The sequence below is a fragment of the Centruroides sculpturatus genome, unplaced genomic scaffold (assembly GCF_000671375.1).
Source record: "Centruroides sculpturatus isolate CEXI.00-Female unplaced genomic scaffold, Cexi_2.0 scaffold335, whole genome shotgun sequence".
NCBI lineage: Eukaryota > Metazoa > Arthropoda > Arachnida > Scorpiones > Buthidae > Centruroides > Centruroides sculpturatus.
This window is the reverse complement of record NW_019384713.1, coordinates 472,210-498,444: the sequence shown is the minus strand read 5'-3', so window position 1 is coordinate 498,444 and position 26,235 is coordinate 472,210. Positions and strand designations below refer to the sequence as shown.

Genomic DNA, 26,235 nt, shown 5'->3' with positions numbered 1-26,235 from the left:
TAACTCGAATTATACTTATTTAACTAAGAGAAATTACATCAACAGACATCATCATAATCATCCTCCTCCTTCTCCCTTAAAGTTTGTACTACAGGAATGTTACACTTTCTAGCAATTTATTAAATTATTTAACATAAAATTTACCTCATTAAACGATAAAAGGCTAATTTATTAAAATTATTTTATCAGTTTTTTTATTTTTTATTTAAAAAATTTCATCTTTATTACTGTTTTTGGGATGTACAAAACTGATTATTATCGTGTAATTAAATAAATTCTGTGCTTTAATAAATGAAAAATATATTTTTTCTGTATTAAATTATTATATTTTAATCATATTTAGATTATTATTTCTTTTAAAAATGTTTTAAAATTTAATTACATTTGAGTTTTTATCGAGATTCTCTAAGCATCGAAGCAAGAAGTGATTATTGGAGATACTAGCAATTCCTTTGTAAATGTGTAATAAATAATTAAAATATGAGCTTAAATATTTTTAAATTTATTCATTTATTATATCTTTATGATATTTAAATCGTTATTTTGTTTTTAAATTATTTAAATTTGAGATTTCACGCAAGAGCAATGTGCAAATGAGTTCTTGATACCCGCAGTTGACAATGATTCCATTACAAATTTAGGTGTTCAAATACTAAATTTATAATAAAAGAATATAGCTAAGTGTCTGTATTTCTTTTTAATTTAATAATTTAGTATATTTTAAACACGTTTAAGTTATTATTTCCTTTAAAAATTATTTTAAAAATTAATTAAATTTAATTTTTTTCAAGCAACTCAGCGTAACAAGACGAGATCTTAATACATGATTGGTTGGTTATTATGGCAAAATTATGATAAAAATTGACTGTAAATCCTTCCAAATTTTTTATTATTCTGTGAAAAACTTGAGGTTATCTTTGGTAAAATAACTTCACGTGTTTATATTGTTTTGACGTGTATTTAAACCACTTTACTTACCTATCAAATCTACTGACAAACACTTTAGGATGCTTTGACAGCTGCCTAATATCTTGCAACATCCTCTTTTGTTTCTTAAATATTTTCCTGTTTTTCTTTTTTTACTTTTTACTGTCACTATCTACATTACTTTCACTTTCTTCTGAACTCTACCCAACAATAAGATTTGCCACATTTAACCATCAATCACACCAGTTATCGACGTTTCTATTCGTTTAATGGATTAAAATTTTAACTTTTTACTTGTTTTAACAACCGAATTTGAATTTTTTCTGCATAAAAACACATAAATTTTGCCATAAAATTATATTTAATTAGCTGAATTTTGGTTAAAATTGGAAAAACTGCTATGGAACAACTGTTATGCAGATCAGGTAATATCTGCATAGCAGTTTTTCTCGTATTTTTGCAACGTATCAACAGGTTTTATCATTATCAACAGGTTTTCTTGTATACTTTTTTACAATTTCGTCAAAGTTTTCTGTAAAATTTATTAACTTCTACAGTGATAAATGGATTGTGTTACTGCTTAAATCGATAACATACGTGATAATCAGATCAGATTTTCAGATAAAAACCTTTCTCTTGCCCATTTGATTAATTAATTTTCCAATTATTAATGGTGTTAAATGATATTGATTAAGACTGCCTACATGCAAATTAAGTTTTGTCACGATTAATGAATCTTTTTTTTTTTTTTGGTTGAAAATCAATAAAGACTATTTGAACAATTGAATTTTCAGATTACTTGTATGCATATTAGTGTTTTACATAATGGATTTTATGATTAACCTATATATAAAATCATTAGCTTATGTTGAAAATGGATTTTGATGACAACCCTATATGCAAATTCGTTTAATTAAATTGGTTTTTGAGGTATCTTTTTACGCTTTATCAATGATATCGCTTATTATTAACTGAATTTTGTCTGTTCTTTAAGCTGCCGTTCTCTGGTGCTACCACTACAGAACTACAACAGAAAATAGTGATTTTCTTGGTTTTCTACAATTTAAATTATATATATTACACAACTTTCGTCTCGTCTACAATGTTTTCATCTGCATCTTTAGATCGATACTTGAAATTACTGTATTACATAAGAAAATTACTTTGTTTTAAATACAAGTTTTTACAAAAAGTTTCCGTGAGTTCTATAACTAAGAATTTTAGTTCTAATATTTAAAAAAATGCGTAAAAATTAAATTTATGGTAATATGAAACGGATTTTTGTATAATTTATTCAGGTTTAGAGTATACTTAAACTGCAATATTTAACTGAAAACTGTATTTAACGCATCCTACCAGGCACTAACCTGATCACCCTGATTCAACCAGGCACTCACCTGATCACCCTGCTCCAATTATGCACTCGATCACCCTGATCCAACCAGGCACTCACCTAATCACCCTGATTCACCCACCACTAACCTGATCACTCTGATCTAGCCAGGCACTCACCTGATCACCCTTATTCACCCGCCACTAACCTAATCACCCTTATTCACCCGCCACTAACCTGATCACCCTTTTATTCACCCACCACTAACCTGATCACCCTTGATCCACTCAGGCACTAACCTTATTACTTACATTCATCCAAGTACCAATTTATCTATTTATTAAATAGATAAACTGGAACAAAACCACATACCTACTTCATACTTATTACATAAGTATATAAAAACATTATCTATATATTTATAATAAATTTAGCGAGCATTTTAAACAATAAATTAGCTCATAATCAATTGGCTTTAGCTTCAACTAAATAACTAACATGCTTATCAATATAGCCTTTGTCTTTGTGTGCCCTTAGGTTGTTATTATATGAAGGATTGGCTTGTCACTCTCGTTATGATAATAGCCCAGAAGATTAAGCTTGTAAACTATGTCCATGCCACATTAAGCTTGTAAAATGTCAATAAATTATTAAATTTTATAACCGATCTTCTAAACATATTGTTACAATAAATAACTTGGAAATTAGCATTAATTTAATGCAGTCGTTTCCATGAAAATGCCGTAAACAGGAGGAAAATTCTTAATTAAAAACAAAAATTTGGGGGAAAAAACAGCGCTAAAGTTTACTCGGCATCTTCTAAAATTGCATTTTTCATAAAATTTTAATAAGGTAAAGCTATTTTAAAAGCTAATTGTATTTAACTAATTGTTGTAGAATGCTAATTAAGATTAAATTAATTATAAAACGTGAATAAAATAAATTTAACGTTAAAAAATTTGCCAGGTTTGTTTAATTACATAATTCTGAATGGTAACCAATTTCAACGGCTAAGGTCGATATAACGCCACCCTCCTAAAGCGCCAGCGGATCTTCCTCGTTATATATTAAGTAGCATTTGCAATCACCGTACTCGATTTAATGCCAATTTCGAGAGAGAACAAATCGTGAGGTTTGGCCATCGCAATTTCTTAATATTCAAATTAGCGTTACTATTTGTTGACATTCGAGTGATTCCACGAAAAAAAAAAACAGTTAATTTTTTAGCTTTCGAGTGATTTTAACTCCATAATTGTGTACGAAACTCTATCTAGAATAATATATTTTGATCAAATTATAATCATTTGCAATTCTCGAAGTTGTATTAAGTGATTTTTTGCAGAAACCCATTATCTAGAATACACTTTAGGGATTAGAATAGAAGCGTACCTTCTTTCCCATTAGTAGATCGTCGTATACTCAATTATGTCCATGTTAATTCCTTAATTGTACACGTAACAAACTCATTTTTTGGAAGTTTCCTGAAGAAGATAATGCACATTTCAAATTCTGAAAGAAATTTGTTAAACGCAATTCTTAATTGTGTAATAAGTAATTGTGTTACGTAAACAGAATGGCTATTTATTCTGATTGTTACGATTTACGAAAAATTATTTTTAGTTGTACGAAGGAAAAATGTACTAAAATTTACGATATAAAACTCAAATTTACCCTACAATTCATTATAATTTTAACACATTTTCAAAGTAATAGAAAGAACGTAACATAAATTCAATCAAGTCGTCTTAAACTCCTTAATAATAAATAAATATAAATTATTTCNATCAACTTCAATTATTAAATAAATATATCAATTTCGGTATTGTTTCTAACCACATGATTAATTATAAATATTTCTTTTTTGCTTTATAATTGAGTTAAACACATTCAAACTTCACTACTGTAGTAACAATAATCTGAATTAAAAATAAATTACAATTAAATTTTGTTAGTTAAAGATTACACAATTAGAGTAACAATACTGTATATCCATTTCAATTGTTTTATAGTTGAGTAAATTTAGTGTATTCTTACTATATAGGACATCGAAATTGATATATTTATTACATTGTTACGATAGTTATAAGCGTAACATTGTTACTCTAGCAGATGTTTTAATCTTTTAAATTCTGTCACCGTAACGATAATACGTAGAGTTTTGTAATGATAATATAATACATTTATAACAAATTTAATTATAAAGATAATTATCTTGATAGTAAACTTCCAAACGATTGAAGTGTAAAGGAAAATCAACCTGACACGTTCAAACTGTGGCCATAAGGTTAGCTTGTGATGTTACCGCACATTTCTGTCATCAAGAAAAGAGATAAATGTTGAAGTGTCGTTAAGATATCAAGCCGACTCTGCACTGACGTGACGTTACTATGTGTTTTCTAGATAACGACCTCGCCTTGTAACTACCGGTCACAGATATCAAATTTTTCCTTACCCCCTGTAAAAATTGCTGTCGTGATGTTCGTATATAACTAACGATTTCGCTATATTACTTTCACTTTTTATAAAATAATATCGTAAAGAAAAAAATTGAATAACTCATACAATTTCTCGTTTTATCCTTTACAATCGTCGTAAAACAAAACATCATCCCCATTTTCTATTATTTAAGACGGTATAATAATATAAATTACTTTTATACACATTCGAATGCCTACTACATTAATTAAATTTTAATTTTTATTATCTGTTTAATAAATAAATCTCATTAAAGTTAAATATGTTTATGTGAATATTATTTTAATTTATTTATCTCTTATGCGATGTTACTAAAGAAAAATAAATAATTTTTTTCATAAAAAATCTATTTCGGTATTGTTAATCATTTAAACAATGCAAACAACGTGACAATATAGTTTCCATTGTTGAAATATATTTATTTTCTTTTACACTGTAACAATATAACAAAATAATCAATTGAATCTATCAATTTTATTATATACGAACACTTTATATGATATTATTAGCGTAACATTAGCATAAATATGTCAGTTTCAATGTTATTTTTATCATAAATTTGTTACTGTTATCGTAATAATATAATAAACATATCAATTTCGATTGTTACTGTTAAGTAACGATTAAATTTATCAGTTTCTGTAATTGTTTTTTTTTTTATTTTACACGTTATTAGCGTAATAATATAAATCAATTTTTATTATAAGATGAATATATTAATTCTAATTTTAATTTTTATTATATATTTACTACCTCTAGTGTAACAATGTAATAAACATATCTATTTCAGTTTAATTGTGTTTTACATTTTTACTATTAAAGTGAATAATAATCAATTATGTGTATCAATTTCAGCACTGTTGACGTAACAATACAGTAAATATGTCTATTTTATAATTGTTGAAATTACGTTTTGCTAGTGACGCAACAATCAATTAATTTATTTTTTTAAAATATCTACACGATACTATTAGCGTAACAATGCAAATTTCTATTATTATTATTATCTAGTAATATTAATTTCGTCGTATATTTGCTACTACTTCAGTAACAATACAATAAAATAATCAGATCTTTAGTCATTATACAATTAGCGTAACATATTTTTCTTCACTGGTTACTACCAACGTAACAATGTAATAATAAAATTACATCATCAGTACTGTGTTGTTACTACTAGCGTAACAATTTAAATCACTTTCTATTATTGCAATAACAAAAGTTATGGATATAAATTTTATATTTAATAATGTAACAGCACTCTACTCTATTCAATCTAACTTCGATAATGAAGTTAGTAACGGTAAGTTACATTATATTAGCAGTAACTCAACGTCAAGTAGCGTTATCTGTTACGAAAAAAACTATACATATATATAGAATTAGTAACAAGACTTCATCAAAATTGATATACCTTTAGGAAAATTGGAAATTGTATCTACGTCAAATTCAGTAACAATAATAGTAAATACGAGCTTTCAAATTAGTTTTAATGTATCATTAAAGTTATGGCATTTAATAACGGAATTAATGCTGTAACTTTAGTAGCATAACCAATTTAGAACATGTTCTATAAATTTAAATATTTAAATAATAAATATATTTAATATTTAAATTACAAATATCTATAACGTTCAATGGTACTACATTATTAATCAGATTTTCATGGTAATGCTGAATTTAACTCGATTAATTTACTAATTTTAATACTATTCAATTATTAATTAACATTTTTTTATGTTACTGCTTTAATATTAATTCCTCTTTCGGCATGATACTATTTTCAATGTTATTATCATTAATTTTATTTCTGTCATGGCGCTAATTCTAATTTTGTTATATTGCCAGTTCAGCTTTCACTATGTTATTAATTGCCATGATGCCATATTATTAATTCCTGCTTTAATATGCCGTTATGTTGTTATGCTTTATGGCTTTATGATACCGATATGAATGTTATTGCTATAACGATCAGAAGTTTTTAAGTATCGTTAATGAATTCCGTTGATTTAAATATTGATTTTGGTGATGCTGGAGCATTCATTTCGCTATTATTATGCTGTAACTTAATTAAAAATGTATTAGTAACACCAGAAATATTACATTTTTTATGCACTTCATGCTGCTATGATGCTGTAACGTAATTAAAAATGTATTGTAACATAAGAAATAGTACAAACTCTCACTAGTGTAAAGAAGCATTAGTTAAATGCTACAATAACAATTCTACTTTAAGTGTTTAATGTTATTTTATACTGATTTTTATACGCTTTAATGCTGCTATGATATTAATTTCTCTGTTATGATACCAATAACATCACTGCAAATATAACAATAATGTCAGAAATGTTAACTTTTTAGTAATTCCAATTATATTTTCAAATGTTACTATAGATCCAATAATCATGGGAGGATTTATATTCGATTAAAATCATCATAAAGTTTAAATCTTTTCACTTTTTGTAACTATAATAGTGGCATAAATGAGAGTAAATCGTATTGAAAATCATTAAGTATTGTTAAACTCGATTCGACAGTAAGAAGATGGATGATGCAACGAACATCATCTATATTTTCTTTTCGTTCCATTCACATCGCTCTTCAATTCTCTGCTCTTATCGAACCTGAACCGGGTTAGTGGATTCTGTAATACCTGTTATGGACTGATTTATAGGTTGATACAACAAGGAAAGTTGAGTGCATGTTTCTCTGCGGTTTTGTCGCCCCTCTAAGAGAAGGAAAAAAAAATACAAGTTGATGGAAGCCGAGATATTTTTAGAGTCAGATTCAACTGCCTGTGAAGCCATTAAGTAACGTCTCTTCAGTTCAACAAACACGGATAACTAAAACAAAATACTGCAAAATGGATGTGACATATCGAAGGAAGATGGAATATGCTTTCTACATTTGAAACTCTATTTTCTTTTTATTTTTTTACTACAGGAAACTATTGTAAAATAATCTACGTTTATCTCCTCTGTTTTTGTGTTGTGACGTGATAACAAATACTTGTTTTGCGCTCCGATGGGCAGGACTTGACGCCATTTATTCATAAAATATCATTAACATTCAGTATTTTCTTCTGTATGGGTGCAATGGCCCGCTGTTATACTTACAACTACCATTTAGTACTTTCTTCTACGTTTGTGCAGTTCCCCTGCAATACTGTAATACTTGTAACTGCTCATAACTTGGAACTATTAATAAATTGTGTACTGATTAGCATCAATTTCAATTAATTAAATTTATACCGTATATTTAAGTGTTTACAAGTATACAAATTACGTTAACATGCCTTAATTAACAGCATACGTACTGAACAGGATTGAAAATATATTTCTGGCTACGATTTTTGTCTTAAATATTGATAGATAAGTTTTTAAAATATAGGAAACTATTCACTTTTAACAGGTAAAAAATATTATTTTTTTGTAGGTCATCCTGGACAAAAGGGAGATCCTGGAGATAGAGGACTTCCAGGTCCTATGGGACCACGTGGCTTACCTGGATTACCAGGGACTGAAAGAATTGGTAAGTGTGTTTATCGATCAGTAAAACTTTAAAAAGCGAAAAATAGCAGTAAACAAGCTAGAAAATCTAAAAAACTACTTTACAAAACTATTGGAAAATATAAGAATTTTGTTTTTCCTTCTACTTTTGTTCGCGTGTTTAAAGTAATTCCAGATTTAAATATCATGGGATGTTAAAAACATGCGAGTTAAAATTTCAAGAGGATTAAAGAGTTAAACACGAAATTTTTTTTCTATTCTGTTTAAGTAAATCTGTTATAAAATTTTAAAAAAAGAAATTCATTTTAATTCGAAGATTTAAAAATATTTTATTTATTTACTTAAAATTTCTCCTGTTTATTTACAGAAATTCCTTATCGAGAATACGAATCGGATCGAATGATTAACGACGATCCATTACCATTCCACAAAAGAAAAAACGGTATAATAAATAAATTTTTAAGGCATTCCCTTTAAGAAAAATACATTATTAAAGAAATTAACTAGCAAATTCGAGAAACAATTCAATATTGGTTTATAAAAATAATTGGGAAAGATGTACGAAGGAATAAGCTTCTTATCTCAAAACATACGATCCATCTTCTTCTCCTTCTTATACCCCCCTCCAGTTTCTTAGCTTTCCCTCCTCTCGTATAGGAGGAGAAAGTGTACACCACAAGTTCACAAGTTTGAAAGAAGTTTAGATAATAAAGTAGTTTACGGTCAACGGATATCGTGAATGTATTATGTGAACTAGGAGAGATTGTTGTGCTTGATATAATCAAGTTTCTAGCCATGGGCTCTTGGACAAGAGTCATTAAAATGCAATATCTTGCGCATCTGTTTCGCAGAAACATCGTCTGAGTATCATTACTCTACCCCCTTGTAGCGTGCTACTGACATATTTTAGCCTTTGGCTTTGCTGGAAAATAGAAAAAAAAAATAATAAAAAAACAAAATTAATTTCCAATCGATTCACTTCACTCACATTTCTTGGATTATTGCTAATAAATTCTAGAAAAACCCTCGAAACNCCTACTTCATACTTATTACATAAGTATATAAAAACATTATCTATATATTTATAATAAATTTAGCGAGCATTTTAAACAATAAATTAGCTCATAATCAATTGGCTTTAGCTTCAACTAAATAACTAACATGCTTATCAATATAGCCTTTGTCTTTGTGTGCCCTTAGGTTGTTATTATATGAAGGATTGGCTTGTCACTCTCGTTATGATAATAGCCCAGAAGATTAAGCTTGTAAACTATGTCCATGCCACATTAAGCTTGTAAAATGTCAATAAATTATTAAATTTTATAACCGATCTTCTAAACATATTGTTACAATAAATAACTTGGAAATTAGCATTAATTTAATGCAGTCGTTTCCATGAAAATGCCGTAAACAGGAGGAAAATTCTTAATTAAAAACAAAAATTTGGGGGAAAAAACAGCGCTAAAGTTTACTCGGCATCTTCTAAAATTGCATTTTTCATAAAATTTTAATAAGGTAAAGCTATTTTAAAAGCTAATTGTATTTAACTAATTGTTGTAGAATGCTAATTAAGATTAAATTAATTATAAAACGTGAATAAAATAAATTTAACGTTAAAAAATTTGCCAGGTTTGTTTAATTACATAATTCTGAATGGTAACCAATTTCAACGGCTAAGGTCGATATAACGCCACCCTCCTAAAGCGCCAGCGGATCTTCCTCGTTATATATTAAGTAGCATTTGCAATCACCGTACTCGATTTAATGCCAATTTCGAGAGAGAACAAATCGTGAGGTTTGGCCATCGCAATTTCTTAATATTCAAATTAGCGTTACTATTTGTTGACATTCGAGTGATTCCACGAAAAAAAAAAACAGTTAATTTTTTAGCTTTCGAGTGATTTTAACTCCATAATTGTGTACGAAACTCTATCTAGAATAATATATTTTGATCAAATTATAATCATTTGCAATTCTCGAAGTTGTATTAAGTGATTTTTTGCAGAAACCCATTATCTAGAATACACTTTAGGGATTAGAATAGAAGCGTACCTTCTTTCCCATTAGTAGATCGTCGTATACTCAATTATGTCCATGTTAATTCCTTAATTGTACACGTAACAAACTCATTTTTTGGAAGTTTCCTGAAGAAGATAATGCACATTTCAAATTCTGAAAGAAATTTGTTAAACGCAATTCTTAATTGTGTAATAAGTAATTGTGTTACGTAAACAGAATGGCTATTTATTCTGATTGTTACGATTTACGAAAAATTATTTTTAGTTGTACGAAGGAAAAATGTACTAAAATTTACGATATAAAACTCAAATTTACCCTACAATTCATTATAATTTTAACACATTTTCAAAGTAATAGAAAGAACGTAACATAAATTCAATCAAGTCGTCTTAAACTCCTTAATAATAAATAAATATAAATTATTTCTAATTTATATTTTTAAGCGAAAGGTGTAACGTTGACTTTCAGAAAAATGATCTAACTTAATTTTTAACTGTGTAACAAGCAATTACGTTACACTAATCATAAAAATGTTACATAAATTATTCGACCTTCATTGAACCCTGAGCCATTAAACCAGTGTATGAGCTACTACTTATGTTTAGTTCGTCTCATTATCATAACTCATTTCCAAAAAAACAGAGGAGCAATTACAGAATCTCTTTAACCTTATTAACCTACAGTTCTGCACTTGGTCACTTCTCTTACCATCAACTTCTTTCATTAAAATAAGCATAAATTCTTACAGTAAAGGTAAAGATAGTCATTTTTTCTTGTCTTATTTTTCAATAGAATAATTGGGCTGCAATTTTCAAATTTCAGACCTATACATTCCCACTGTGTCTGTCCTTCGTCAATATCGAGAACGGAGTTATATAGATGAAAGTCGAGACTGGATGGAAAGCGTAGAGGCGAGAATCTAATTCTGACCGAAAGTCACATGATTTCAATTAAAAATTTCCTCGCGAACAGAGGTTAGACGATTGGCATGACTCGACTGTTATCAGAAAAAGTATTATTTACAGGGACAAAACGTTACTAGAATCCAGACTAGGTACGAAAAGCTTATAGGCTGAAGATCCCGATTAACTATATAAAACTTCCGGACATGGAAGTTCTATATTTTAATTGAATCGAAATCACGTGGCCGGAAGTCTCGTGATTTCAATCCAGAATTTCCTCGAGAACAGAGATAGATGGCCGGCATGACTCGAATGCTATCAGGAGAAGTATGATGTACAGGGGCAAAACATCTACTAAAATGTAAATAGGATGTGGAAAGTTGGGGGCTAAAGACCATTAACTGGATCTGGATCGGAGGTCACGCGATTTTTTTTAAATTAAAAGATGACTAAGAATTGATTGTAGCACTGTCACAATAAATAAATTGCTCATATTATCATTTAGAATTCTAACATTTCTGTTCCTAACAATATTCACGGAATGATCTTCTCTAAATCAATCTGTGATAATTACAGATTGTCGTGCGTTAACTTCTACTACTTTTCTTCCCCTCCCTCTTTCACTTTCTCTTTCCCCTAAATCGATTTTTATATCACTAATAATATTGGTTAATGTATTGCAGTTGTCGTGCAAACGTATGACTGTGATCACGCTACAGATTTAGGAGAATTACAAGCCAAAAATACCCTGCTAAAAAGATGAAGAACCCAACAGTAAAGCCTGCTACACCCTTAAGAATAATTGTCTTTAGCTTAACTGAAGACGGAAGAATGATCTTTATTTATGAAGAGAAACATACCTGTTAGCTTTCCAGCAATAAATATTCTAGAAATCTTGTTTTTTCTTGAAAGAATAATGAATCTAATTTGAGTGATAACGTTGTGTTTCGGGGAAAATTGTATCATAACTCTTATACTAAATTTAAATTTATAGTATAGGAGATACTTTAGTGTTGGCAATCTTGGTAATAAACACTGATAACAGTATAAGTACTGTATACTCATGTATATATATCGTATGAGCTGCAATGCTCTCTCAGCTACTTGCTAAACTGAAGTGGAAGAGTACATCCTTAAGAATATTTGCTGTTTGCTTAAGAGAAGAAGGAAGAATGGTCTTTATTTATGAAGACAAACATACCTGTTAGCTTTCCACCTATAAATATTCTAGAAATCTTGTCTCTCATGAAAGCGTAACGAATCTAATTTCAGTAATAACATTGAATCTTTGGAAAAATTGTATCGCAACTCTTATACTACTCTTCGATTTATATCATCGAGGCATTGTACTGTTAATAATCTTGATATTTAATGTTAGATAACTGTGAATATACAGGTTGGTCCAAAAGTCAGTTAACAATTATAAGGAATAAATTCAATCCTATTAGATACTTAACAAAAACAGTTCGCTTAGTACACAAACTATGTTATAATTATACCGTTTATAATCCTTTACAGTTTAAGCACAGTTAACTGACTTTTGAACCGTTCCCCTATGTACACTAATCCTCTGTTTTCTCAGCTTGTCTCTGTAGTAAAGCAGAAGAAAGAATGTTTTATTCAAGAAGAGAAATGTATACCTATTAGCATTTAAAACAATGAATATTCTAGAATATTTTTATTCTTTCTACCCAAGAATTATGACTCCAATTTAGATGGTAATTTTAGAATTTTAGTAAACGTATAGCATAGATATTGTAAATAGTAAATCCATAGAGGAAGGAGTTATTTTATGACTAGCAATCTTAGTAATTTGTACAGTACAAAACGTTTGACATTGATAAGTAGTTGGAAACATGTTCCAACTAAGCGATTACAGTTACACAGCGAATGGGAAAGTATTATAGCAGGATTTACTATTCCCCATAAATGGCTAAGGTATTAGACAAGAAGCGATCTGTCTATTTGTCTTTTGTAGCATTTAACTAAATTCTCTTTCCACATTTTCTAATCTTTCCGATAATGGGCTCAAAAATATAATCTTTTATTCCTTTCCATTTTATGAAGTGATAAATTTAATTTAAGTTTAAATTTCTCTTCATGAATAGATAACATTCCTTAACAGCATCCTCACACTTCCAACTCTATCTTGCTCCGCATCCTCATCCTTCCAGCACCGAGTTGGAAGGAGGGAGGGAGGATGCGGAGCAAGATAAAACTATTTAATTCTTTCACAACTAAGAAAAGGAGAATATATATTTAAATTTAATTATAATAGGAAGCTAAAGTATCAAAATAGAATTTTAAATTATTTTTTTAATATTTTATAACTAGAAAATAATAACAATAAATAATAAAGAAGGTGAAGCAGAAAGGAAGAGTGGGAGAAACTCGTGATATATTTGATAACCGAGTGAAGGAGAGTGATGAATTTGATTCTGATTAGATAATTTTATTATCTGATTATTATTTAATTACATTTGTTGTTTGTTGCTGAGAGAAATGGGAAAAGGGATTAATTAAATTATACGCCATATATTGCATGTGCTGTCTGAATATATATGCTTAGTAAATATTTTCTAAAGGATAATTTACTGTCGTTAATAATCATTAATTATTCTGAAGCGGTCATATTATCTAAAAAATTAATTTTATTAATTTGTTCAGCCACGTATAAGTGCAATTGTTTGATATTAGTATATTTAAGCAAACAATTTTAATCGTTAATAAACAAAGAAAATTTTTAATGATTTTTTTAAAATATATATTTACTCTTTATTATTTTTATAATGTAATTAATTTATAATTAAATTGTAATCAATTATAATTGAGTTTAATTTTAATTCACTTCTGTCAATATCCTGTTTTTTTTTCGTTAAATCAAACATTTAAAAATAAAAATTTTTTATTTCAATAATCAAAACGAAATAATCATTTTCAAATTATTTAATTGTTTATTGTAATGGATTAAAGTTTATTTTTAAAGAGTTTAATTATAATTAACTTTAATTCAGTTCTTTTAATTTCTTTTTTTACTGTTAATTTAAATATTTTATAATTTTATTTTTCAATTTTAATACTAAAACAAAAATCGAAGAATATTGTGATGTCGTCAGAATACAGAGCTGCAATTTTAAATCATATTTTAGTTTTAAAAAAATCTGCTTTCAGAATAAATTAAAATATAAATTATTTAATTTCTTAAAATATGAAATCACATGACTATTATTTACTTTAAAGGGTGGAGTGATATATTATTTATCGCTCTGTACAGTAAGGTAAAAACTTTTAATGCAAACCACATGACTTCCGGTCCAGCTAAGTTCTTATGTAGTTAATCGGGGCCTCCGACCCCTAAGCTTTCCATGTTTAGTCTCGATTTTTACATATTTAACTTCGAGATTAACGAAGGACAGACGGACAGACAGTTGATTCAGGGAATGTATAGGTTGCAATTTGAAAATTGAATCCCAATAATAATTTTTAATTGTAATGGATTATTTTTCATAAATTAAAATTATAATTAACTTTAATTGACTTTAATTTTAATCCAGTTCGATTAATTAACATTTAAATTATAAATATCTAAATTTTATATTAAAATATATTTAAAACATATTTTTTATTTTATTTTAAAATATTTAAAAAATAAATCCGTTAATTAAAATAAATACAAAAATAAAGTATAATTTCAAATAATAAAAATTATATACCCTACTTATTTTTCAAGTTTAGAAAATAAAATAAAATTAATCGAATAAATTAAATTGTAAATAAATTTTAATTAATTTTTATGAGTTTCTTTTATTTTCATTCAAATAAAAATATTTATTTTGATTATTTATTTTTATTTTATTTTCTAATTTCATTAATATAAATTAAATAAGTATTTTTAAACTATTCAAAACAATTAATAAATATCGAATTAATTTTAATTATTTACTGAAATGGATTAGTTTCATTTAAAAAAAATTAATTATAATTATCTTTACATAAGTTTCAATTTTAATTACAATCAATTTAATCGAGTTTAATTTTAATTCGGTTCTGTCAATTTCCTTTTCTTCCCCCCCCCCGTTAATTCGAAATTTAAATTTTATTTTTCGATTTCAATAATAAAAATCAAATAATCGTTTTCAATTTGTTGGAAACGTTTTTAAAATATTAAAAGTAACTTAAATTGTTTATTATTAATGTTAATTTTATTTCGAACGAAGTAATTTTAATTTTAAAAAATAAATTTATTTTAAAAAAATATAATTATTAATAATAAATGTAGTGAATAATTTTAAGGGTTTTTTTTTGGATTTTTTTTAAACCTTGCTGTCACGATCTGTCAAATTTTTTCGCAGCTTACTAAAAAAAATATGTCACAATTTAACAATGTATCTCTATATTACGATTTGTTTATGAAATTTAAAATTCAAAAATACGCTTTTATGAGGCTTACTATCTTAAAATAAATCAAAGAATTGTATGAATTAATGATTAAAGTATAATAAAATAGATATATTTATATCTATAATTTATATATATATTTTTTTAATCTTATATTCTTACCTTATCTGACAATCCTCCCCTCGTCAAAAATTGTCACATTTAACGAATTTCTCCCTCTCATGCGTGACATTTATGAATAATTCTAAGAAAAATTACGTGTTAATAAATAATATAAATTACTTTAATAAAGTTATATTAAATATCACATTCCCACAAAAAATAACGTGTTGTTTAATATAATTTTCTTAATATTTCAATTATATTTTTAAAATAATTATACATAATTAAATAAATTCTAGTTAATTTATTAAAATAAACTTTATTTCTTAATTTTAACTAAAGAAATTAAGAGAGATATTTTTTTAAAATTAATTTTAAATATAATTTTACACTTTTTTTTGCAAATTAAACTCTGTTTTTATTCGCTTATATGCTTAATTTTATTATGAAAAACAATTTATCAGAATTTAGCAATTATTTTGGTATATAAATTCCACAACAAATTAAATTTACTGAGGGTATTATTAATTTAATATTTTATGGGGTATGAAGAGTGAAACACGTTAAAAATTCTAGTGCAGATGGAAAAATGATTGATGTAAAATTTAACAAAATAAAATAAAAATTTTATTGTATAAAAATATCTCGTATAATGTTTTCTATTTAATGAAACAACCGCATTATCAACAACTTTGCTGTTTACAAACCATATACCAGCTAGGTCATAACAATTCTGTCTAGTACAGTCAATAATTCCACACGACATCTCCATAGTAATTGAATACATTAGAGAAACATGGGAAATATACCGTCTGGGGGTGTTATAGCGTGTATACATAATGAAATTCTGCTGATACAACTGTATAAAAACTAAAAAATATATATATAATAATAATAAAAAAATACATGAAATATAGTTCACTACTCCAAGTTTCTGCGAACGTAGCAGACAATTTCGCTAAATTATTGATGTAACTAAATTGAAATGGAATATTGTTATATACAATTTATTAAATTATAAATAAGAAAATAAGATATATTAAATTGTCTTCTACCTATCTTGTTTACGAATATTCTTTCTCCTACTTTTCTTATTTACTTAATATAAGCCTGCGCTGTCAGAATATAGGAAAATGTATTTATCTTTTCATTTAGTCACGGAAATTTCTATTTAAAAAAATACAAAAAAAAATATGTAATTTAATTTAATTTCTATTTTAATTATCAAACAATATATTATTTATTTACTTCTAATGTTTGAATGTTTAATTAAACGAGCACAGAAGTTTTTAGATCCGATTCCAACACTTTCACTGTACAAAAATCGTATTATTTAGGATGGCTCATAATTCAGTTTACCATTTTAAAGACTAAATTGCTATCATCTTGTTTACAAAGGAAAATTACTCTATTCTAATATGTTCAAAGTATACGTAGAGAAAAGGTTAACTAATTTACGTGCCGTCCTGTATTTTTTTCTTTTTTTGTAAATAAAATTTCACATAAATTAAAATAAAAGTTGAGTAATTTATAGAAAAACAAATGTTTTCAGGTCCTGTAAATGTAAATCCCTTAACAAAATGGTCCTTTTAATTTATTTATAAAAATATTTTAAATTTAATTTATTGAATTTTTATTTAAGTTATAGTTAAACTTTTTTAAACAAAGGATATATATATCCTTTATTTATCCTTAAAAAAATACAATTTATTTATTTATTTTTTTAAACAAAGGATATATATATATATCCTTTGTTTAAAAAAATAAATAAATAAATTGTATTTTGAAATTTTATATATATTTTTTTCTACAAACCGACAGACTTTTTTTTTTCCTGTGATCAATTTCTGTTTCAGTAGAAATCGATAAAAAGTTCTTTAAAACAAAATTGATTTCACTTTCTTGAAATCATTTCATTTTTTATAATCGATTATTTTTTAAAATAAATCGATTTTATTATCCTGGAAATCGAGTAATATAAATTTTTTTCATGTGTAGGAATGAGTTTTATCCATATGACACCTTAACACCATTTTTAAGGATAAATTTCATTCACTTTATCCTTTCAAAGATCGATTTCTCCCATGTGATAAAGTTTTTTTTTTCTAGAAAAAAGATCAATTTCATTCACCCGAAACCAACCATCTTTCTACTTTTATTTTTAGGGATCAATTTCATATAATTTTTTTCTTGATACAGTAAATTTTTCTTTAGGGATCTATTTCATCTATCTTTAGGGATCAATTTTTTTTTTTTTATTTTTATTTTATTGCTAGTGGTAAGGGTCGCTGTAAATGTCAATGTTATTCACCTTAAACGTCACACTCTTAAGGGGATTGTTTTATACTGTTGATTTTTTTAAAAATAAATCTCTATGTGAGGCTGTAAACTAATTCCTTAGAGATATATTTCATTCATTTTTACGGATACATTAGTTTTTATGAGAAATTAATTTGCCTTATTTCTCGATAAATTGAAATTGAATTATTATATTTCTTTTATATTTTCTTAAATTTTCTGTATGGATCTACTTCATCTATCTGTAGGGGGTCGTCTTTTTCTGACATTGCTTTTCTATTTGGATATCAGTGTTATGCGATATTATTCTAAATTAATTTCTTATAAAACTGTTTCATTTATCTTTAGGGATATGCTCGCATTTTTAACAGACTAATTCCCCTTTATTTCTCAGTAAGGTTATTTTAAATGGCGACTTTATTCACGTGGAATTTTACATCTCTTTAGGGATAAATTTCATTAAATTGAATCAATTTCTTTCGTGCGATAGTAAATTCTTCTTTATAGATCTATTTCATCCATCTTTAAGGTTCAATTCCTTTTATTGCTTAGTAAGGATCACTTTAAATGCTAGTCACGTGTATGACATTGATCCTAAGCATTCTCTTATGATCTATTGCATATAGATCATTTAAATTGTAGTAAAATTTATCAATAAATTTCATTTAATTTTAGGGATAATACTATAATTTTAGCGGTTACTTCCCTTTAATTTTGATGTTTTAAGGATCACTTTTAAAGAAATGACTTTAAATGATTTTTTTTTCTATTTAACGATTAATTCTCTCTATTTTTAATAATTAATTTCTCTTATTCCTTAATAAGAAAGCCCTAAACATTAATTTAAATCACATGACAGTCGTATACCTTTAGGGATTAATTACATACAGGGAATAATTTTTTCATGCGGTAGCTTCAAAAACTTTTCTTTAGGGATTAATTTTCCTTATTGTTCAGTTAAGATAGCTTTAAATGTCAGTTTCATTCGCATGAAACGTCACATTCCTTTAGGGATCAATTTCATGAATGGTTTCCTTAGACGAATCGATTTCATTCATTTGTAACTAACATCCCTTTAGGGATCAATTTCACTTATGAATTCCTTCACTGATCAATTTCCCACATTTGATACTTAAAACTTCTTAAAATATCAATTTCGCGTGAAACTGAGCACATCTTTAGGGATTTAATTTGTTAATAAAGATATTTTAAACAATTAAATTCATGAAAATGAGTATTTTTTAAAATAATTGGTTTCGTGAAATTTAATAAATTTCTAATAATAATATAAACTTATATATACTATAAAAGACTAAAGTATCAGGAAATTATTGAAAATAAACGAACTAGAATCTGAACCGTGTCCTTTAGTAACAAGTCCTATATTAATCATAGGTTCAGATCTCTGCAGTACTATAGAGCACACTTATCTAGAACATTCGATACATTAAAAATGAGCAGGGGTTCGAATCTTTACAAGACACATTTATTTAGAATATTACATGTGTTACGATGAAAGTCGGTTCGAATCTCAACTGGAGCTACCAAAAGACCTGGGTTCGGATCTTAAAACTTAACTAGACCAGTTTATATGTTAGTAAAGGGCATAAGTTCGATTGTAATTAAAGTTATCAAAGCATACTTCTACCAAAAGTCGTGTGTTCGGACCCAACCAGATCCAAAACGTTCTTCTTCTATCCAGTCTCTCAGTGTAGGTGTATACATCAAACGTTATTTTTTTACGTGCTCAGTCTACTGGAAACAATCTTAACGTTTAGAAACAACCGTAACTGAGCGGAATAATTTTTATAAGTTCAAAGAAATGTTCAACACGAATTAAAATGTATTCAAAGAATCATAAATATATTATTAATTCCAGAGAAATGACTAGAGAATGTGAAAAATTAATGACACAAACTCGGTGGAGCGAAAATTGTACAGAGATTATAGAAAATAATGAAGTCGTACCCGGAAGGAGAAACTAGTTATTATCCTTGATAATTAAAGTAAAAGTATTTAGTTATTCATAAATGATAATTTTAAAATAATAATAATAAATTTTAGTATCATTTTACCATTTCCAAAGTTCAGGTTTTAAAATACGTGACCCATCACCGAATAAATTTTCAAAATATTTTTATAAAAATTAAATAATTTATCAGTAAGGTTTCACTCNCAATTATGTATATATTTTACAGTATTTGAACTTAATTATGTTTTATTTAATTATATTTATTAAAAAAATTTTATCACAATTTACTCAACTATTAACGTTAATGATAATGTTTCAATTATCATTAAGTTAATGCTTGCTGCTACTGTAGAGGAATAATTTTTCCAACATGATTTCTTTTAAATGGATGATTTTCAACGTTTAAATTCGAGTAATTTAAGCTTGATATGCTTGATTATCTTCTAAATTCTGTGGATAATAACTCGAATTATACTTATTTAACTAAGAGAAATTACATCAACAGACATCATCATAATCATCCTCCTCCTTCTCCCTTAAAGTTTGTACTACAGGAATGTTACACTTTCTAGCAATTTATTAAATTATTTAACATAAAATTTACCTCATTAAACGATAAAAGGCTAATTTATTAAAATTATTTTATCAGTTTTTTTATTTTTTATTTAAAAAATTTCATCTTTCTTTTCTACGACACATTTTTTCTATTTTTACATAAAATTATAATTGGTTTTTGTGTATAAAATTATTTTATGCACTAAACTTCATTGGTTTCTTCTATAGAATGTAACAGCTTTNTATTTTATAGAATAAAAGAAAAATATAAGATTGTAAGGATAAATAATAAGGTTATAATAATAAAATATAAAAAAATTTACTCTTCTGTACCTTATGTTTTCTCCTTATCCTATAAAGTACAAGCATAAAATACTCTTCTATATTTTATCCTTGTATTTTATAGGATAAGAGGACAATATAAGGTTGTAAGGATAAAGAATTTTTGTATTTTTGTGAAGGATAAGGAGGAGGAGAAGAAGAAGGGCGGGTGTTAAATAAATTCAATTCTTTTTGTCGATCCTTTCTTATTCTGTAAAATTGAAAAAGTGGTTGTTGATGATAGCCAATGGGGTGCAATATTTCATGGTGCAATATTTAAGAGAATAAATAAATAAATATTCAAGTCAATGTCCATGAGAAGGAGTTTTGTTCTGACAGGAGAAGAGAGAGGGGGGAAAAAGACAAAGAAACATGAACTTTACATAGTAAATACCCTTAGCTGTTTATATTGTAGGGAGAGTTGTAGAAGTAAATAAAACGGATAGCTGCTTTCTGGACAGTATCATGATATTCGACGTTGCAGACATTGAGAAAGAATAGCTCTCTTGAGATAGTGGCATTTGCTCTTGTAGTTTAAAATTTATGTTTACCCTTTACTCACACTTCTGGGGAGTGAAAATGGCATAAGTTTAATGCCAAACGTTGATAAAAATAAAGGAATTTTCCATTTAATAACAAACATACGGTCATTTAATGATAAATAAATAAATAAATAAATAAATAAAAATATATAAAGACGAAAGAGCGAATCTTGCTTAATGATAATACATTAAACTAGTTATAAAATGGCATCTCCTCTATCTCTTTAATGCTATTTTTCTGATGGAGGGTATTCTTAAATGGAATATCTATATACACCCGGAGGGAGATATATAGAGAAGATGCACTCTTCTTATTTAGATGGATAAGTTTTCTGACCTGAGGCATTATTGCCGAACTTTTGTGGCATTATACCAAAAAGGGTAATGGGATTGTATCCATCTACACAAGACAGTAATTTTGTTCCACTATTCTTTCAACCGGGTCAATATACCAATTACTTTTAAGTTAATTTTCCTTCGTGTTATTAAGTCAGAGTCGCTTCCAGTCATTTATAGGGAGGTTCACACGTGTGAAAGACATTATCGATGTATACAACGTTTCTTAGAGTAATTTAATATGTCAAACAATTTATAAAAATTAGTAAAAAAATTTCCAAGTTAGCTTTTATACGCTCGAATAAAGCCAAATACCATATTTTTTTCTATAGAAAAAAAACGAAATTATCATTTATAACCAAAGCAGCACGCGATTTTATCTAGCTGGCTTTTTTACACGTTACAATACAGTAGAACAATGGCAGAAATAATAATAGAGTAGTAAGTAGTATAAGCTTTTTATATGAATTCGATCTACTACTTCATTAATAAAATTTTAACGTTTACTGCTTGCTTAATAAAATAATCTCGTTAATGTTAAATATATGTACTTAAAAACTGTTTTAATTTATCTATTTTTTACGCGATTCTACGAGTAATAATCTATTTCTATTATAAAATCTATTTCAATATTGCTGCTTGTACGTGATATTTGCGTAATAACGTAATAAATTAGTTAATTTCCATTGTTGAAATATAATAATATTTTATTATTTTAATTTAATTGCCTTTTACACTTTGTTACGATATTGTTAGCGTAACAATGCAATAAATATATTAGTTATTTAAATATACACAAACATTGCTATCTTAACAATATAAACAAATGCATCAATTTTCATTGTTAAAATGCACTAATTTGGCTTCAATTTTCAAATTGCAGACCTGTAGATTCCCACAGTGTGTTCGACTGTCTGTCCATCCTTCCTTAAGTATTTAACTATACACGAGTCATGTGATTTTAATATTAAAAGACGATTAAAAATTGATGCCCAGCATAGGTATTTTCGAATCTTTTATTATTAATTTCGTTATATTGTCTGCTACTAAGGCAACAATACAGAAAAAATAATAATAATTAAGTTAAATCTATCAGTTTTTAAGATGTATTATTAGCGTAACAATAGAGTAAATAAATCAGTTTTCATTATTAAACAACAATTTATTTCTATTATTTTTAATCACGTGTAGATTACTAGCATAAAAATAAATAAATTAATTAATTTAATTAAATAAAATTTTACTTGCTACTAAAATAACAATTCAGTAAATAAATCAACTTCAATTATTAAATAAATATATCAATTTCGGTATTGTTTCTAACCACATGATTAATTATAAATATTTCTTTTTTGCTTTATAATTGAGTTAAACACATTCAAACTTCACTACTGTAGTAACAATAATCTGAATTAAAAATAAATTACAATTAAATTTTGTTAGTTAAAGATTACACAATTAGAGTAACAATACTGTATATCCATTTCAATTGTTTTATAGTTGAGTAAATTTAGTGTATTCTTACTATATAGGACATCGAAATTGATATATTTATTACATTGTTACGATAGTTATAAGCGTAACATTGTTACTCTAGCAGATGTTTTAATCTTTTAAATTCTGTCACCGTAACGATAATACGTAGAGTTTTGTAATGATAATATAATACATTTATAACAAATTTAATTATAAAGATAATTATCTTGATAGTAAACTTCCAAACGATTGAAGTGTAAAGGAAAATCAACCTGACACGTTCAAACTGTGGCCATAAGGTTAGCTTGTGATGTTACCGCACATTTCTGTCATCAAGAAAAGAGATAAATGTTGAAGTGTCGTTAAGATATCAAGCCGACTCTGCACTGACGTGACGTTACTATGTGTTTTCTAGATAACGACCTCGCCTTGTAACTACCGGTCACAGATATCAAATTTTTCCTTACCCCCTGTAAAAATTGCTGTCGTGATGTTCGTATATAACTAACGATTTCGCTATATTACTTTCACTTTTTATAAAATAATATCGTAAAGAAAAAAATTGAATAACTCATACAATTTCTCGTTTGATCCTTTACAATCGTCGTAAAACAAAACATCATCCCCATTTTCTATTATTTAAGACGGTATAATAATATAAATTACTTTTATACACATTCGAATGCCTACTACATTAATTAAATTTTAATTTTTATTATCTGTTTAATAAATAAATCTCATTAAAGTTAAATATGTTTATGTGAATATTATTTTAATTTATTTATCTCTTATGCGATGTTACTAAAGAAAAATAAATAATTTTTTTCATAAAAAATCTATTTCGGTATTGTTAATCATTTAAACAATGCAAACAACGTGACAATATAGTTTCCATTGTTGAAATATATTTATNTTTCTCAGCTTTTCTCTGTAGTAAAGCAGAAGAAAGAATGTTTTATTCAAGAAGAGAAATGTATACCTATTAGCATTTAAAACAATGAATATTCTAGAATATTTTTATTCTTTCTACCCAAGAATTATGACTCCAATTTAGATGGTAATTTTAGAATTTTAGTAAACGTATAGCATAGATATTGTAAATAGTAAATCCATAGAGGAAGGAGTTATTTTATGACTAGCAATCTTAGTAATTTGTACAGTACAAAACGTTTGACATTGATAAGTAGTTGGAAACATGTTCCAACTAAGCGATTACAGTTACACAGCGAATGGGAAAGTATTATAGCAGGATTTACTATTCCCCATAAATGGCTAAGGTATTAGACAAGAAGCGATCTGTCTATTTGTCTTTTGTAGCATTTAACTAAATTCTCTTTCCACATTTTCTAATCTTTCCGATAATGGGCTCAAAAATATAATCTTTTATTCCTTTCCATTTTATGAAGTGATAAATTTAATTTAAGTTTAAATTTCTCTTCATGAATAGATAACATTCCTTAACAGCATCCTCACACTTCCAACTCTATCTTGCTCCGCATCCTCATCCTTCCAGCACCGAGTTGGAAGGAGGGAGGGAGGATGCGGAGCAAGATAAAACTATTTAATTCTTTCACAACTAAGAAAAGGAGAATATATATTTAAATTTAATTATAATAGGAAGCTAAAGTATCAAAATAGAATTTTAAATTATTTTTTTAATATTTTATAACTAGAAAATAATAACAATAAATAATAAAGAAGGTGAAGCAGAAAGGAAGAGTGGGAGAAACTCGTGATATATTTGATAACCGAGTGAAGGAGAGTGATGAATTTGATTCTGATTAGATAATTTTATTATCTGATTATTATTTAATTACATTTGTTGTTTGTTGCTGAGAGAAATGGGAAAAGGGATTAATTAAATTATACGCCATATATTGCATGTGCTGTCTGAATATATATGCTTAGTAAATATTTTCTAAAGGATAATTTACTGTCGTTAATAATCATTAATTATTCTGAAGCGGTCATATTATCTAAAAAATTAATTTTATTAATTTGTTCAGCCACGTATAAGTGCAATTGTTTGATATTAGTATATTTAAGCAAACAATTTTAATCGTTAATAAACAAAGAAAATTTTTAATGATTTTTTTAAAATATATATTTACTCTTTATTATTTTTATAATGTAATTAATTTATAATTAAATTGTAATCAATTATAATTGAGTTTAATTTTAATTCACTTCTGTCAATATCCTGTTTTTTTTTCGTTAAATCAAACATTTAAAAATAAAAATTTTTTATTTCAATAATCAAAACGAAATAATCATTTTCAAATTATTTAATTGTTTATTGTAATGGATTAAAGTTTATTTTTAAAGAGTTTAATTATAATTAACTTTAATTCAGTTCTTTTAATTTCTTTTTTTACTGTTAATTTAAATATTTTATAATTTTATTTTTCAATTTTAATACTAAAACAAAAATCGAAGAATATTGTGATGTCGTCAGAATACAGAGCTGCAATTTTAAATCATATTTTAGTTTTAAAAAAATCTGCTTTCAGAATAAATTAAAATATAAATTATTTAATTTCTTAAAATATGAAATCACATGACTATTATTTACTTTAAAGGGTGGAGTGATATATTATTTATCGCTCTGTACAGTAAGGTAAAAACTTTTAATGCAAACCACATGACTTCCGGTCCAGCTAAGTTCTTATGTAGTTAATCGGGGCCTCCGACCCCTAAGCTTTCCATGTTTAGTCTCGATTTTTACATATTTAACTTCGAGATTAACGAAGGACAGACGGACAGACAGTTGATTCAGGGAATGTATAGGTTGCAATTTGAAAATTGAATCCCAATAATAATTTTTAATTGTAATGGATTATTTTTCATAAATTAAAATTATAATTAACTTTAATTGACTTTAATTTTAATCCAGTTCGATTAATTAACATTTAAATTATAAATATCTAAATTTTATATTAAAATATATTTAAAACATATTTTTTATTTTATTTTAAAATATTTAAAAAATAAATCCGTTAATTAAAATAAATACAAAAATAAAGTATAATTTCAAATAATAAAAATTATATACCCTACTACAAGTCATTTT

The 26,235-nt window shown here is 26.6% G+C and overlaps 1 protein-coding gene across 1 annotated transcript in view; it reads left to right on the top strand.

Annotated features, from left to right (window-relative positions):
* LOC111627884 (noelin-like) overlaps positions 1 to 26,235 on the top strand; it is an 88,686-nt gene that overhangs the window by 40,392 nt on the left and 22,059 nt on the right. Inside the window, exons 3-4 of the mRNA XM_023371566.1 lie at positions 8,171 to 8,266; positions 8,612 to 8,686. Of these exons, the coding sequence (XP_023227334.1) occupies positions 8,171 to 8,266; positions 8,612 to 8,686 (171 nt within the window). The remainder of the gene's footprint in view (positions 1 to 8,170; positions 8,267 to 8,611; positions 8,687 to 26,235) is intronic.